This window comes from Electrophorus electricus, chromosome 4, assembly GCF_013358815.1.
Source record: "Electrophorus electricus isolate fEleEle1 chromosome 4, fEleEle1.pri, whole genome shotgun sequence".
Taxonomy (NCBI): Eukaryota; Metazoa; Chordata; class Actinopteri; order Gymnotiformes; family Gymnotidae; genus Electrophorus; species Electrophorus electricus.
In genome coordinates, this window is record NC_049538.1 from 30384140 (window position 1) to 30397048 (window position 12909).

Here is a 12909-nt window from a genome sequence, read left to right on the forward strand (position 1 = left end):
GTGCCCTACATATGTGCAAAAGAACATGAAAGTCTGAAGGTTGGCTGGCGAAACGTTGTAGAGAAACATCTTGATCAAGTTACCGCACTGCTTGTAGTTGACGAACATCTAGTGTTATCTAAGGCCCATGATGGGTAATATGTTTCCACATAGAATAAATTAAATTTAGTTAATGCTACAGCATGAGAACTCTGGAGACACCATGCCACATTTATTGATCACCATTCAGCCCCAGTCTTCTCAAAAATGTCCAAAATCTTAATTATAACAATACGAGGTGCTGGTCCTAGAGCAGTGAAAAATGGAAACATCCACTAACAAGTGAGCAGCATTAGACAGAGTCATAGCAACGAGTTCCATGCAGATACCAGTGGCAACCTCAGTCGAGTCTCCTCTACTTTCTATGCACAGGACAGGTCACATGGCATAAGCTGGAGATATATTGTAACCTTCAGTGTCACCCCAACCACTGTCAAAACAGGGGAAGCAGAGATGTGGAATACATTTAGTCTGTTATTTTCCAACATTGACAGCTAGAGACGTGCAGGTCACCTACTCCCACTCGCGGTTTTGAGTAGCACACATGCACCCAGCTGGACTATTCTAAAATAACAAAAATAATGTCTTAAAGGACTTGAACTTGATCCAAAGAACATGTACATTTACAAAATGTAAAAATGATCATCTGTGAAAAAATACTTTCTTTTAATCTGCTCATGTGTTATAAACATACCATATAGCACATAGTATTTATTTTATTTTTTTTTCAAAATGAACTTGCCTGATCTGAGCAGAAAAATCAAGACTGAACTGGGGATGAAAATCCATCTACACATCAATGCACTGTACTAAGTTTACATTTTTATAGCCTTCCCTTATCACATCATTATGATTTACTTTACAATGCAATGCCTCAAATGTATTCCTTATACTTCTATCCTACATCAATATGGAATATAAATTGATTATACAAAACACAAGAAAAACCTATACCATCAGTATATGTAATTCGCAGCCAAACCTCATATAGCCAGTCAGAAGTGACTACTTGTTTAAGGATCACGGTTGTAATTTGTAAGTTTGTACTGTGCCTAGTGTTCTGTGCAAGTCTTGTCAGTCTCTTTCATGAACAGTCTGTCTCTGAACCACTGAGCTGGATGTTATGAATAATTAGACACGACTGCATCTAACCTAAATGCACCTACATATACACTGACATTTACCAATGTATATTTAAGCCAACACACGAACTGCAGTGCAGGGCCAATGGCATGTGTAAATTGAGGAATTAACTTTGAGGAAATTAAAGTACTGCCCTTTTGAAATAAATAAAACATCTTCTCCCTTTGCATTTTACACTTCCTCAACACAAATGTACAAGTCTACCATAACACTCTCTGAGGTGCTGTTGCTTAAACATCAGTATGGCCAGAAGAGTAATCTTAACTGTTACCTAACAATGTCCCCCCCAATTAATATATGTAAATATTTTTCTATTCTGATAATTATATATTACATCATGTTTAGACAATCAACTAGTTTTAGAGTATAACTCATACCCCAGAGTTTACCTTTGTGTTTCCAAATGAGATGAAGCAGGCCATTAACTTACATCTTTGTTGAGCTCATTTTGCATTCATAACTTTATTTCCCAGCCCTTCATCAAGACCCCTTGGTGGTGTTCAGTGTGATTACTATAAAGCTCACATAAGGACAGACACCTGGGGGATTAAGACTCCCATAAGGATGTCCATGGCAAATTTGACCTCAAATAGCACAGCAGAAATTGTATTTCAGCAATGTAAAGGTTTCTTCCTAACTTTCAGAAGACATGCAAATAAACAATAAATATGCAAATAAACATGATAGATATGCAAATAAACAATATAGTCACACAAATAGATATAGACATGCAAATAAACATGATAGATATGCAAATAAACAATACATAGTTACACAAATAGATATAGACATGCAAATAAACATTACATAGTTATACAGATAACCAAAAATGTTTTGAAGAACTTCCTTGTCAAAAACGTACACATACGCTGAAAGACACTGAAGCAAAATTTCACTTGGAGAAAAGAGATCTTTCAGTAAAGAGACTAAGAAGATGAGACTAACTGCTGCTATTTCATAAGACTTTGTTCATTTGCTTAATGCACAAACAGATGGCGTAGCTCAAACTAAAGTGACCGGGTGACACACAAACAACTTGAATGAAGACACGTTTCTGGTGGAAAAAGGAATACATCCAAGGTCACTGACCTGAGCTGACGAGCATCCTCTGTAATGTGCTGACAGGCCAGCTGTGTATTTCTGGACAGTCTGTGCACATCAGCAAGTTTGGGTTCTATGATGTGTCAGGATGTGCCCAAACACACCCCATTACTGATAACATTAACATACTACTACTTGTGACTAGATAGTGATAAGATGAACATCTTTAAAATCTTTACTTTTTAAAATTATTATTGCAGTTGGCATCACCATGGGATAATCCAACAAAAATAAACTGGAGAGAATATGGAAGATATATTATTATACAAATTACTTAATAAAAGCTAACGTAAGATTTGGATGGTGAGTTGGAAACATACTGTGAGTATTTTGCGTGGGTGGAAAAAGAATCTCATATTTTAGAGATTCACAGATCAAAGAAGAACAGCCTAATCTTGGCGCATCATTAACATGCCGTCCAATGGAGGGTTACATTCTATGCTGGAAAAATAAACTTTGCTTCACCATATAAGAGGCCAGTATTGTTACAGTGGCCAGAGTCCTCAGGTGAGTGACAGAAGATGTTCTCCACTTATTGGAATTCCTCAAACGTATACTTCCCTGACCGAGCAGCAGAGTCTCTCAGCAAACAACTGGTCATAAACGTGCATTGTTTGTTGTTTACAGTGACTAAATAGACTCTTTTAGTGCGTTCAGATTGGACACGTATATAATGCCTAGACTCTTTTTCACGTTAAATGACTCTCCTGGGTTTCATTTGTACTGAAGTTCATTTATGTTTTTGGATTCCATAAGAAATCACCAAATAGGCACAAAACATACACAGACTCAGAAACAAGATTCTTCAGTGTCAAAATGTGCTATTACAGGATTACAGGATCTTTTTAGAGCCACCTGAGATTATGATTCATGTGTAAACAGGCTAGTAGAAATAATTTATTGTAATTTATTGTAGCATAGTATTGTTTATTAAAGCAAGATAAAACACACACACACACACACACACACACACACACACACACACACACACACACACACACATATATATATATAAATAAATCTTAAGAAGATTCCATGTCAGTAAGTCAGTGTACTGTAGTAAGAGATGTAGAGAGATTCAAAATTGTAGTGAAGTACACAGAGTGTCCAGAGAAACAGGACGTTTCTGACAGAGGTCAAAATCAAATGTTAAAGTAAAGTGCTTCTGAATTATAAGTAGGAGGAAACCTTGTGTTCTTCACTACTATATATATATATATATATATATATATATATATATATATATATATATATATATATATATATATATATATATATATATATATGAATATATGAATGAATATTTCAACATATATAATCAGTATACCTAGAGCAACTTATTATGCAACTTGCAATGCAGACACGGCCTACTGTACCCAGATATAAATGTATAGCTTGTCCTAATGATCTTGATTTCATTTGCAGGGGAGCCTTGCTTAAGCAGCCTGACACTGTGACTGCTTTACCTTCGCGCACCCGCTGTCTCACGCGGAGTCTCGTCGGTATTTTCCCACAGTCAGCAGTAGTGAGAGGACGAAGGCGCGCGGGTACTGAGCTCCACTACCCGTTCCACCGTAATAATAGAATCTAGATCAATTTCTCATATATGCATATAACGGAGGGATTCATATCGCTCGGTGTTCATTTCACAGAGTAGAGCGGCGCCGGCACGGAGGAGAGAAGACTCACGAACATCTCGCTGCGAGATTTATTGACGGTGTGTAGCTGCTGCTGGTCCAGTCTGGCTCGCAGAGCCCGCAGTATGTGCGAACGAGGAAGTTGAAGACCGTCTCGATTCCTTCTGGGACCTCGGCGAGTGCTTTTGACGGTAGGAGTAGCACTTTGGTACCCGCTCTTTCGTTTTCTGCGTTAAATGGTGAACAACCCGATTTTGTTGGACGGTTCATTGTTAGACCGAGTCTCACCTGCGACATCCACCTTTCAGTGCAGCCCACTGCAATTTGCCACAGATCACCCCGCGAACAAATGCAATACCGGAGTTGTCTGTTTAAATGTTCTCCGTCTGTTCGCCTGCTGGGTTGCGCGTCTTCATCCACGGGTGTGCCATCCTCCACTCCGCACACACGAACGCCTCACACATGAGGAACGACTGTAGCTCAGTTAGTAAATGCCTTGGCTTTCCCGAGGTTTGGATATGTTTGTCTCTTCTATGGCAGGTGTCTGAACCTGAAGCTTTTGTATGTGTATGACATGTTTACTTGTTTTACGCGGATTACACAGGTTGTCACACACCTCGTGGGTCGATAAACTTGGTTAAAAATACTTTTTGGACTGTCTGCGTCTCTTTCGTAGGCATTGTGCAATGGTGGTCTTTGCCAATTATATATTGTGATGAATCTCAATCCTACTGAAGTTTGACAGAAGTACGTCATCAAAATGTTTACAGATCGTGCTATCCCTCGATGTCACCACACGAGATATTTTACTTTTTTAAAAAAACTTCATGAGTTGTTGAGTGTCAGAAAGAAAGAGAGAGATAGAAAACAGTTTTAATACAGATAAAAGTTTTCTGAGGCAATTTCCCATGGTATTAGCCATGTGACAGTAGCGGCTCCCCCCGGAACAGCTTTCCCATGGTCACCACTGCAACGTTGACTCGACCGTAAGCTGCTCCTGTGTTCTAGTTGGTCTCCCAGTGCTTACCACTTAAATCCGAGTGCTATTTAAAGTCCAGTGTGTGAAAACTAATTTCTTAGTGTTAATTTCATAATATGTGACAACAGGTGTGTGCAATTTTTGTATTAAGAGGCACTGTGTTAGCCACATTAGGGCAGCACATACAATAACATCTGCCACATCATACCAGTGTTATACCACAGCATGTCATTACAGGCAGTAAGCGACAGGAAAAAAGAGATGTATATGCTTAATTAACCTCCCCTTTCCCCAAAAAACACCTGCCCTACCCACTCAAAGAAACTGTTTGGTATCTTAACATTGATCTCAGTTAGGAATCAAAATGGTTCAGAATCTTTTCAAATTCTCAGAGTTTATCCTTCATAACATACCTGATATGCTTCACATGTAATACGTTGGCCACTTTGGAAAAAAAAAATTGTGTTTTTTGCCCTTCTGAATTTTTTCCAGAATTCAGAGATTAGGACAAAGTCCATAACAATGTGAAAACTGGCCTTAGTTCACTATAATTGAACACAGCATGTGTGCATGTGTGTAAACAGTTTATATAATTTCACTGTTGGGTAGTACAATCTTTTTAGGGCTAATGTTATTAGGACAGGCACAAATATATTCGCAGCTGTTGACATCTTTAAAAACATTCCCACTCAGTCCTGTTTCCATTTCGTTTTCAGGCGGCTCCTCAGAGGATGGTTTAAAGCCTGCAAAGATATTGTGCAGATCAGAAACTGTGTTTAATATGTAATCTCTGAGCCTGAAACCATCTGAACAGTAACTTGTAGGCATACCATTTCTCTCTCGCATTTTCTGAAAGAACCAAGTGTCTGCCTAAGTATACCCCAAGACATCGCAGCATTTGCATGTTTTCAAACTACTGGTGTCTCTGCCACAATGCAGGTCTAACAGTAATTGCTGCAGTAAATTGCCTTCTGATTATGTTTGCTTATGTTCGTCACGTAAAAAAATATTATGGTCATGGATTTCACGTTTTGCAAACATTGGCAAAGAACCTACAGTGTTTTGTGCGGAAAGTTCAAAAGTGTTTTAGCAGTAACAGTTACAGGGAGTAAAAAGGATAAAGTTTTGAGAGTTGTGAAACAGTTGTGAAACAGATAGTATATATATATATATATAAAACACACAATTGCTTCAATTGTACTTGGTCACAAATGCATCTGTCAAATGGAAATGTAAGATTCCACATTCAACTCTGTGTGACATGACTCCGGTTTTCCAATTTAATCTTTAATTGTTGAGAAACACCAAAGTGGCTCATTGGTACCTCATTGGCACTCCCATCCGTCTCGATAAGGAACATGCCTTCCTATTGTATAATGCATAAACTCTGTGACTCTTGAGTGTGGAACCTCAGCTCACAGAGACCGTGACTAATGAGAACCAGGTTTGAAGACGCAGGGGAAAAGCTTTTGGTGAAAGGAAAACGTTCCAGGCACTGATGGTGAACGGGAGCCACTGGAGGGAGGAGTTCCAGCACGCACTCCACGTCCGTCGTGGGCTTGCTGCGCTCGGTCACCACTTGCTGCTGTCTTGGGTTCGCCGAGCATCTTTCATTGCACCAGACCCTTTGCCTTTGTATGTTTCCTGTTCCAGCAGCGGGAATTTTGGTATCAAATTAGTAAAAATGAATTAAACTTTGGTGGGCTATCTTAGTATTTTGTATTGCAGGAGTGGAAATGTGAACATGAACTTAATTCAGGTTGTATGAAAAGCATTGAAAATGTCAGGTGAAAACCATGGGGGCCTCTGTTATGTGCAAGGCTGTCACGATTAAAAACATGAGCATTTTTGTGTTTTTAAAATTGATTTATTTCGTTTTTTAAAAAATCTGTATTGCTAGTGCAATAAGCAGGCCTGATGCCAGCTCTCTGGATTGATGCTTCTTGAATGGTTTTTCTGGAGTCTCTCACTTATCATTTCACAAGTGTCTTTTCTTCACTGACTGAGCAGCGTCTGACATCAAAAGCGTGAGGCAGAATTATTATTCGACATACAATTACGCGCACAGAAAGCTAGCATCTCAGCCCACAAAAGCCCGTTTGTGCTGAGCAAAATGGTAATTAGCTGTCCTATTTTAATCTACTGTAGAAGTGCTCTGACGTGATGTCAGGCTGACTGCCCCAGAGGATTAAGGTAACTACGAAGAAGTGGAGCAGGTGGGTAAGGCGAGGCCGCAGACGCCCCCCCCCCCGGCCCCCATATATCAACATGGCTCTTAACACAGCCTTTGGTGTACCTGTGGCTAGTCCAAACTCCTTTGCACAAGAGGTTTAGCTAGAGGACGTGTTATACTGCTATTAACCTTTGCATATCATTGATGTTGGTTGCTACTTTTGTAAAGTCTAAACTTAAGCAGTTTTCCTTCACTCTATTCAAGGGTGCAATTTAACAAGGGCAAGGTGTTGCCTGGATATGTGGGAGTTGTGCAGTAGCACTGCCGGTGTGATGCTTGTGAAAGCCCTAATTGTGCCTGTCTTCCTCTCTGTGAAAGGCGAAATTACCTCTTCTAGAGGGCTCTCAACGCAGGTGAATTGAATTTTCTCTGCATGAGAAAGCAGGTTAAAAAGGCGGGGTTTTTGGCAGTGTGGTTTTGATGAATGTGAGCTAAGATGGTGTGAGAATGAGAAGAGTCACTCTGAAGTCACGACAGAGAGAAAGGTAGGAGTGATTTAGCCCATCTGTCACATGTCCTAAATCATATTTTTTACAGCTACACCAACTATCTAACTGCAAAAACAGCTTTGGTTTGAGAAAAAGAAGACCAAGCTTTAATATAAGATTTATATAAAAACATTTGTAGGTCTTTATTCACTAATGTCAGCTATAAAACCATATAAATTCATATTTGGTCTACATTATCTCTGTTTTGTCTCACTGGGAGAAGCTGCTATCCATTCTAATGTGATATAGAAGCACTTGCGTGATTAGCAATACCAGAACAGCTCTTGAGATCTTAAGGGGTGTATGTAAGTGATGTGATACATTTTCTCTTACCCTTTTTAAAAACTGTGCATAATCACTATAATGTTAATATTTTTCATGTTTCCAGAAGTGAATGACTCTACAAGGGGCAATTCATTAAGTTTATGTGATAATTACACAGGTTATAATAGTGAAAAGGCACTTGTGTTTGGACATGGAATTGAGGGCGAGGTTGGTGCTTTACCTTTTTGCTCAGCAATGCTGGCATTTTTTTAGGGCAGCTCCAATTCTCTGTAACTCATACTCTTCTCGCCTAGACCTCCTTAGCTCTTGCACAAGGAACATATAACTATCTATTTAATCAGTTTTAACAAAAGCAATCAATCAAATATGGAAAATATTATTTTTAGATTAAGCCAATAAGTCATCTGACTAATATGGAAATTATGTGCTGAAATTGTGACTCACTTTTCATTTAATTTAATTTAGAGGTATTGTTTGCTATTTCTCATTCATCTGACCTTTTGGAAGTACTAAATCTCGATCATAATCTGAGTTCAAATGAATTATTAGGAATAAAAAATTAAATCAGATTTTTATTGCACTTTTCCTTCAGTGTGCTTTCAACAATCAGTCAATGACTAAACCAAACAAAATGGCTGACATTTCTTTTTTCATTCTAATCTAGTGACAGGGAGATCTATTGTTTTGGAAAATGGAAACCTACGATCAGGGCATTATTGCACAAAAAGATCCATTCTTCATAATAGCTAGCAGACAGGCATTCTCTTATTCTTGTCTCTTATTGATAGCTACTTACTTTTCTTAAAATCTTAAAATGTATTTTCCTCCCCTGCTAAGGTTTGTTTATTCTGTTGTGTAACTGACCTGTATCAGCAGTTGTGTAGCCTAATTTTGCCTAATAGGACTTACAACATATATGTGTTGGCCAGACTTACAGTGTCATCCCTAATGCTGCTGATGAATTCGGTTACACGCTGCAGCATTGATGTTTTCAGTGTGTTCAAATACTTTTGCAGGCTTATACCAGATTTTCAGGCCAAAAGAAAAAAGGAATGTCAACAGCTATGTAATAACACAGTATACAGTGTACAGATGACTGTATATGGGGTAGAAATATGCATATGTAGTCCTGTTACATATTTATTATTCTGGCTTTAGAAGCCTGATGGTATCAGTCTCCTTTCTGTAATGCTATATAATAACTCTATAGTTATAGTCTACCTTTGCCTTGCTTTGATCATCTGCTATTTGAACACCTTTAAAGCATCTACGTTTGGCTGGCAGTGCCTGGCTAGCTGTGTGCTTTGCTGTCTGCCCCACTGGCTTTGAAAGGTGCAACATTTACGCTGGTTCCACTTCATGTGTTCCCTTCCCTGCTCTGGCAGGCCTTGATGCCACTGGCCATGAGAAATCACCACTCTCTCTGCTTTGGAGTCATGCGGCACAGAGGTGCATAACAACAACAATGAAAATAACAACCCCCGTCCTCTCCATGATAACATCAACCCCCCTAAAAACTGTGCCATCAACAATCAACAATATTGAAGCTTTTATTTAAATACAACATATGACCTGTCCATTCTTCAACAGAGCTTTCAGAACTTCACAAGTCTCTTACTCAAGTACAAATGCTACAGTAAAATACTCTGGTAAAAGTTGAAGTATAGTTTTTTTTTACTCTTAGATGTGCTTAAAAATAAAATAAATAAATAAATAAATAAATGTACCAAGTACTTATTTAAAGCTGTTAATTACATTTGGGCAACACTCGACATTATGTGCAAATAATGCTTTATAGTAGTCCCGAATGCATTATTTGCAAAATCACACAAATTAAGTTTCAGTTATACTTTCTTTTAAAAAAACGAATAAAGAGTTGATGGGCAGCCATAGCAACACCGACAATAAAACCCTGTGGATGTATAGAAGTAAAAACATACACAGAAAAAACAAAAAAACAAAACACTGTTTTCTTTTTTTATATTCAGTAATGAAGAACCGAAATATGTCCAAAAATATCAAAAAACAACTTAATTCATGCTACAGTTCTGATTTCACATTCATTTGGATTTTGATTGGCTGACAACTTGGTGCTTGGTGAGGTACCTGTATAGAAGTAGGCAGATTAATTTTTATAATTTTTTTAAAATTAAAATTTGGAGTAACGGGTTTTAAAATGTCCTGAGTAGAAAGTACAGATTTTTCATATGAAATGCAGTGAATAGAAGTAAAAATTATGAAGTGACAGAAATACTCAAATACAGAAATAAAAAAAAATACATAAACACAGTAATGAAGTCCATATACTCTGTTACATGCAATCTCTGTGTGTGTTTTTGGATAACTGGATGTTTATTCAGTGTTATGGCAGAAAGAGTCTCACGCTGTGGACTAGTAAGAGCTCCTCGTTGTCTTCACTGTCTCCTCTTCATGACTGTTCACTGCGAATGCCTCACAGGCAAAATGCTTTTCACTTCATGCAACGTGCTTTTAACATATTGTAATTAACTCTGTGGGCCCTGTTCTCATGTCACAAAGAGCAACACCTAACACCTACCGCTACTGCATATTACGAAGTCATGAGGGCGTGTCCAGAAGGCAGACGCCATTTGCATGCATGCATAATCATGAGCATTTTGCTCAGAAGGGTTGGCTGAAGTGGTGTATGATTAGGAGGGTGTCGTAATTAATTAGTCTTCCCAGCCAATCGTTTCATGTGTCTCGTGCCTTTTTATTGGCAACACTAAGCGCACCGCCCGAACACAGAAAGGCACCAAAAGACATGAGCAAATACCCGAATCTGCAGTAATGTGTTATTCCCCTTCTGTGTTAAAGCACAGGATATTAGGCGCAGACAGATCCTTCACAGGAAATGAACAGGTAAAAAGGCACACGCCTGGTGCAGTGAGAGACAGTGTGATTGTAACGTGTCTGACATTATTTTGCACAGCTGTGGGAATGTTCTGGAACATCAGGTTTGAGTATGGTGATGGTGTGCTTTGGTTTGTCTCGTTGTATTATCATCTGGTTGGTTAAGGTAGGCTCTGAGTTCACTTACTTTTGTCTTAGATTCTGTGAAATTCAAGGCTTCTCGGGATGTTTCATGTACATGTAGGTGGTGACGGCTAATATTCCTGATTTTACAAGCCTCCTTTATTGTTCCCTGGCAGGCTCTGAGAAGGTGGCCCACATGCGGCCTGTAGCGTCTTTTGTTGCATTAACTAGTGATCTGATGTATACCGACTGCGAAAGAAAGCCCATTACCATGAACATCAATTCCATGCATTACACACTCCAGCCTGTAGGGGGGGTTTGGTGTTGGTGGATACATACAGGGGATCTGGGGAGCATGCTCAGAGGAGCACTCCCTATTCAAGCCTCCTGCATACTCGTTTCCTTCAGGAATCCGACAGCAAGCACGAATAAGCACAGGACGTATCTCTGTTCTTAGGGTAACCGACGCCAACCTCCAGAAACTCCCAGACCGGCTCCTCGTATGCACAGATTACATATTAAGTGTGTTATAGAGGTTATAAGAATGACAAGGCAATTGACATTATTAATGCAGTGAAGAGGGGCTGAGGTGCTCGGCTTGGAGGAGAGAGCGAGGGGGACGCTGGATGCTTGGCATTGGTGAGCAGCTACTCTGCCGTCTGTCAGCCAGAGCAGACACCACCTCTCCTGCTAGAAAGGAGGAACACAAAAAGTTCTCCATGAAATATGCATCAGTCAAAGTGAAAGTAAGAACAAAGGCAACAGAGTGTGTGTGTGTGTGTGTGTGTGTGTGTGTGTGTGTGTGTGTGTGTGTGTGTGTGTGTGTGTCGGAAGTGCTTACTTATTAAACAGCCACCCGTCCTGCGCCAGCTGTTTGATTGCAACTCTACAGCACTGTTGAATGCTGGGAAAGTACATCACATGGCCATCCTCCTCTTCATCCTTGGCCTCTTCCTCATCCTCCAGCTTGCCACTGTTGTGCCAGAGGAGCAGCTGACTGAGCTCTACCTGTAAGGGTGTTCGCTCCGACATCTCTGTCAAGACAGACTTAGGGTTCACCCACCTTCCCATCATTCATACAGCAAGCGAAGAACATAATGTCCATTCCATTCATTTCTGACTTTGTTTGGTATCTTATTGTCTCAGGATTGCAGCTGAATCACATTACATATTTTAATATATTTATATCTCAACTTCTATACCTCATGCTGTCTTTTTCTTCCTTTCGCGCTCTCTCTCTCACTCCTCGCTTCTGTGTGAATCTCTCTCTCTCTCTCTCTCTCTCTCTCTCTCTCTCTGTTATTTCATGCTTTGAGGAGCTGACATGTCAATTTGGCTGCTGCCGTAAGTGTCGAAGCAGACCAGAAATGAGCATTGTGTGGGCCGCTGTCACTCAGCGAGGGAGCCTAATTGACTTCCCACCACCTCTGCCCTTCTGGAAGCATATTTTCATTTGGGGACTCTGGGATTGATCATATGAATTTCTGATACCTGTCTGAAGACCAGCCATTATAGTTAATTAGTTGTGTCCAGGGCTCTTGTCAGGGTGTCAAACTCCGTTTCAAAATGTTCCACTTTTAGGAAAGCTGAAAACTTGAAACGAAAGAAATGAGAACCAATAAGGATCCAGGTTTACAGGAACAGTTGGAGACGCTTTGAGAGGCCAGGGGAGCACAGGGAGAACCCAGGAATCCAGGGCCCCTTGAAAGAACACAGCCTTTGCACTTTCCTTATAAAATATATGCCATTAATTGTTTTCTGTCGAAGGCACAATGCAGACAATGCTACAGTCCATTTTCCCATTGCTCAGTCTGATTCTTCCTTTTCCCTGCCGTGTGGGGTGTGTGTGAAGGGTGTGGTGGAGTTGGTGTGAGGGAATGACCACCTACATGACATCTGCCTCCTTAATTATAATGAGGCAGCCCCTTGAGTGGTCTGCTGATTCTGGGTTATGTACTGTTTCTTAGAAAAGACTGCGGTTTTGACCTGCGCACTGGACATTGCTCACAG

The 12909-nt window shown here is 39.9% G+C and overlaps 1 protein-coding gene across 3 annotated transcripts in view; it reads left to right on the plus strand.

The window, feature by feature from the left end:
• The first annotated feature begins 3743 nt into the window (after positions 1–3743).
• Positions 3744–12909, plus strand: part of mgat4c (mgat4 family member C) — a 110410-nt gene continuing 101244 nt past the window's right edge. For 2 of the 3 annotated variants that reach the window (XM_035524882.1, XM_035524883.1), the window contains exons 1-2: positions 3744–3830; positions 3936–4111. Coding sequence is in view for 1 of the 3 variants with exons in the window: in XM_035524881.1 (XP_035380774.1) it covers positions 11526–11538 (13 nt within the window). In the remaining 2 variants the exon portion in view is untranslated. Of the gene's footprint in view, positions 3831–3935; positions 4112–11438; positions 11539–12909 lie in introns of those variants that run through there. The other variant, XM_035524881.1, reaches the window with a different exon arrangement.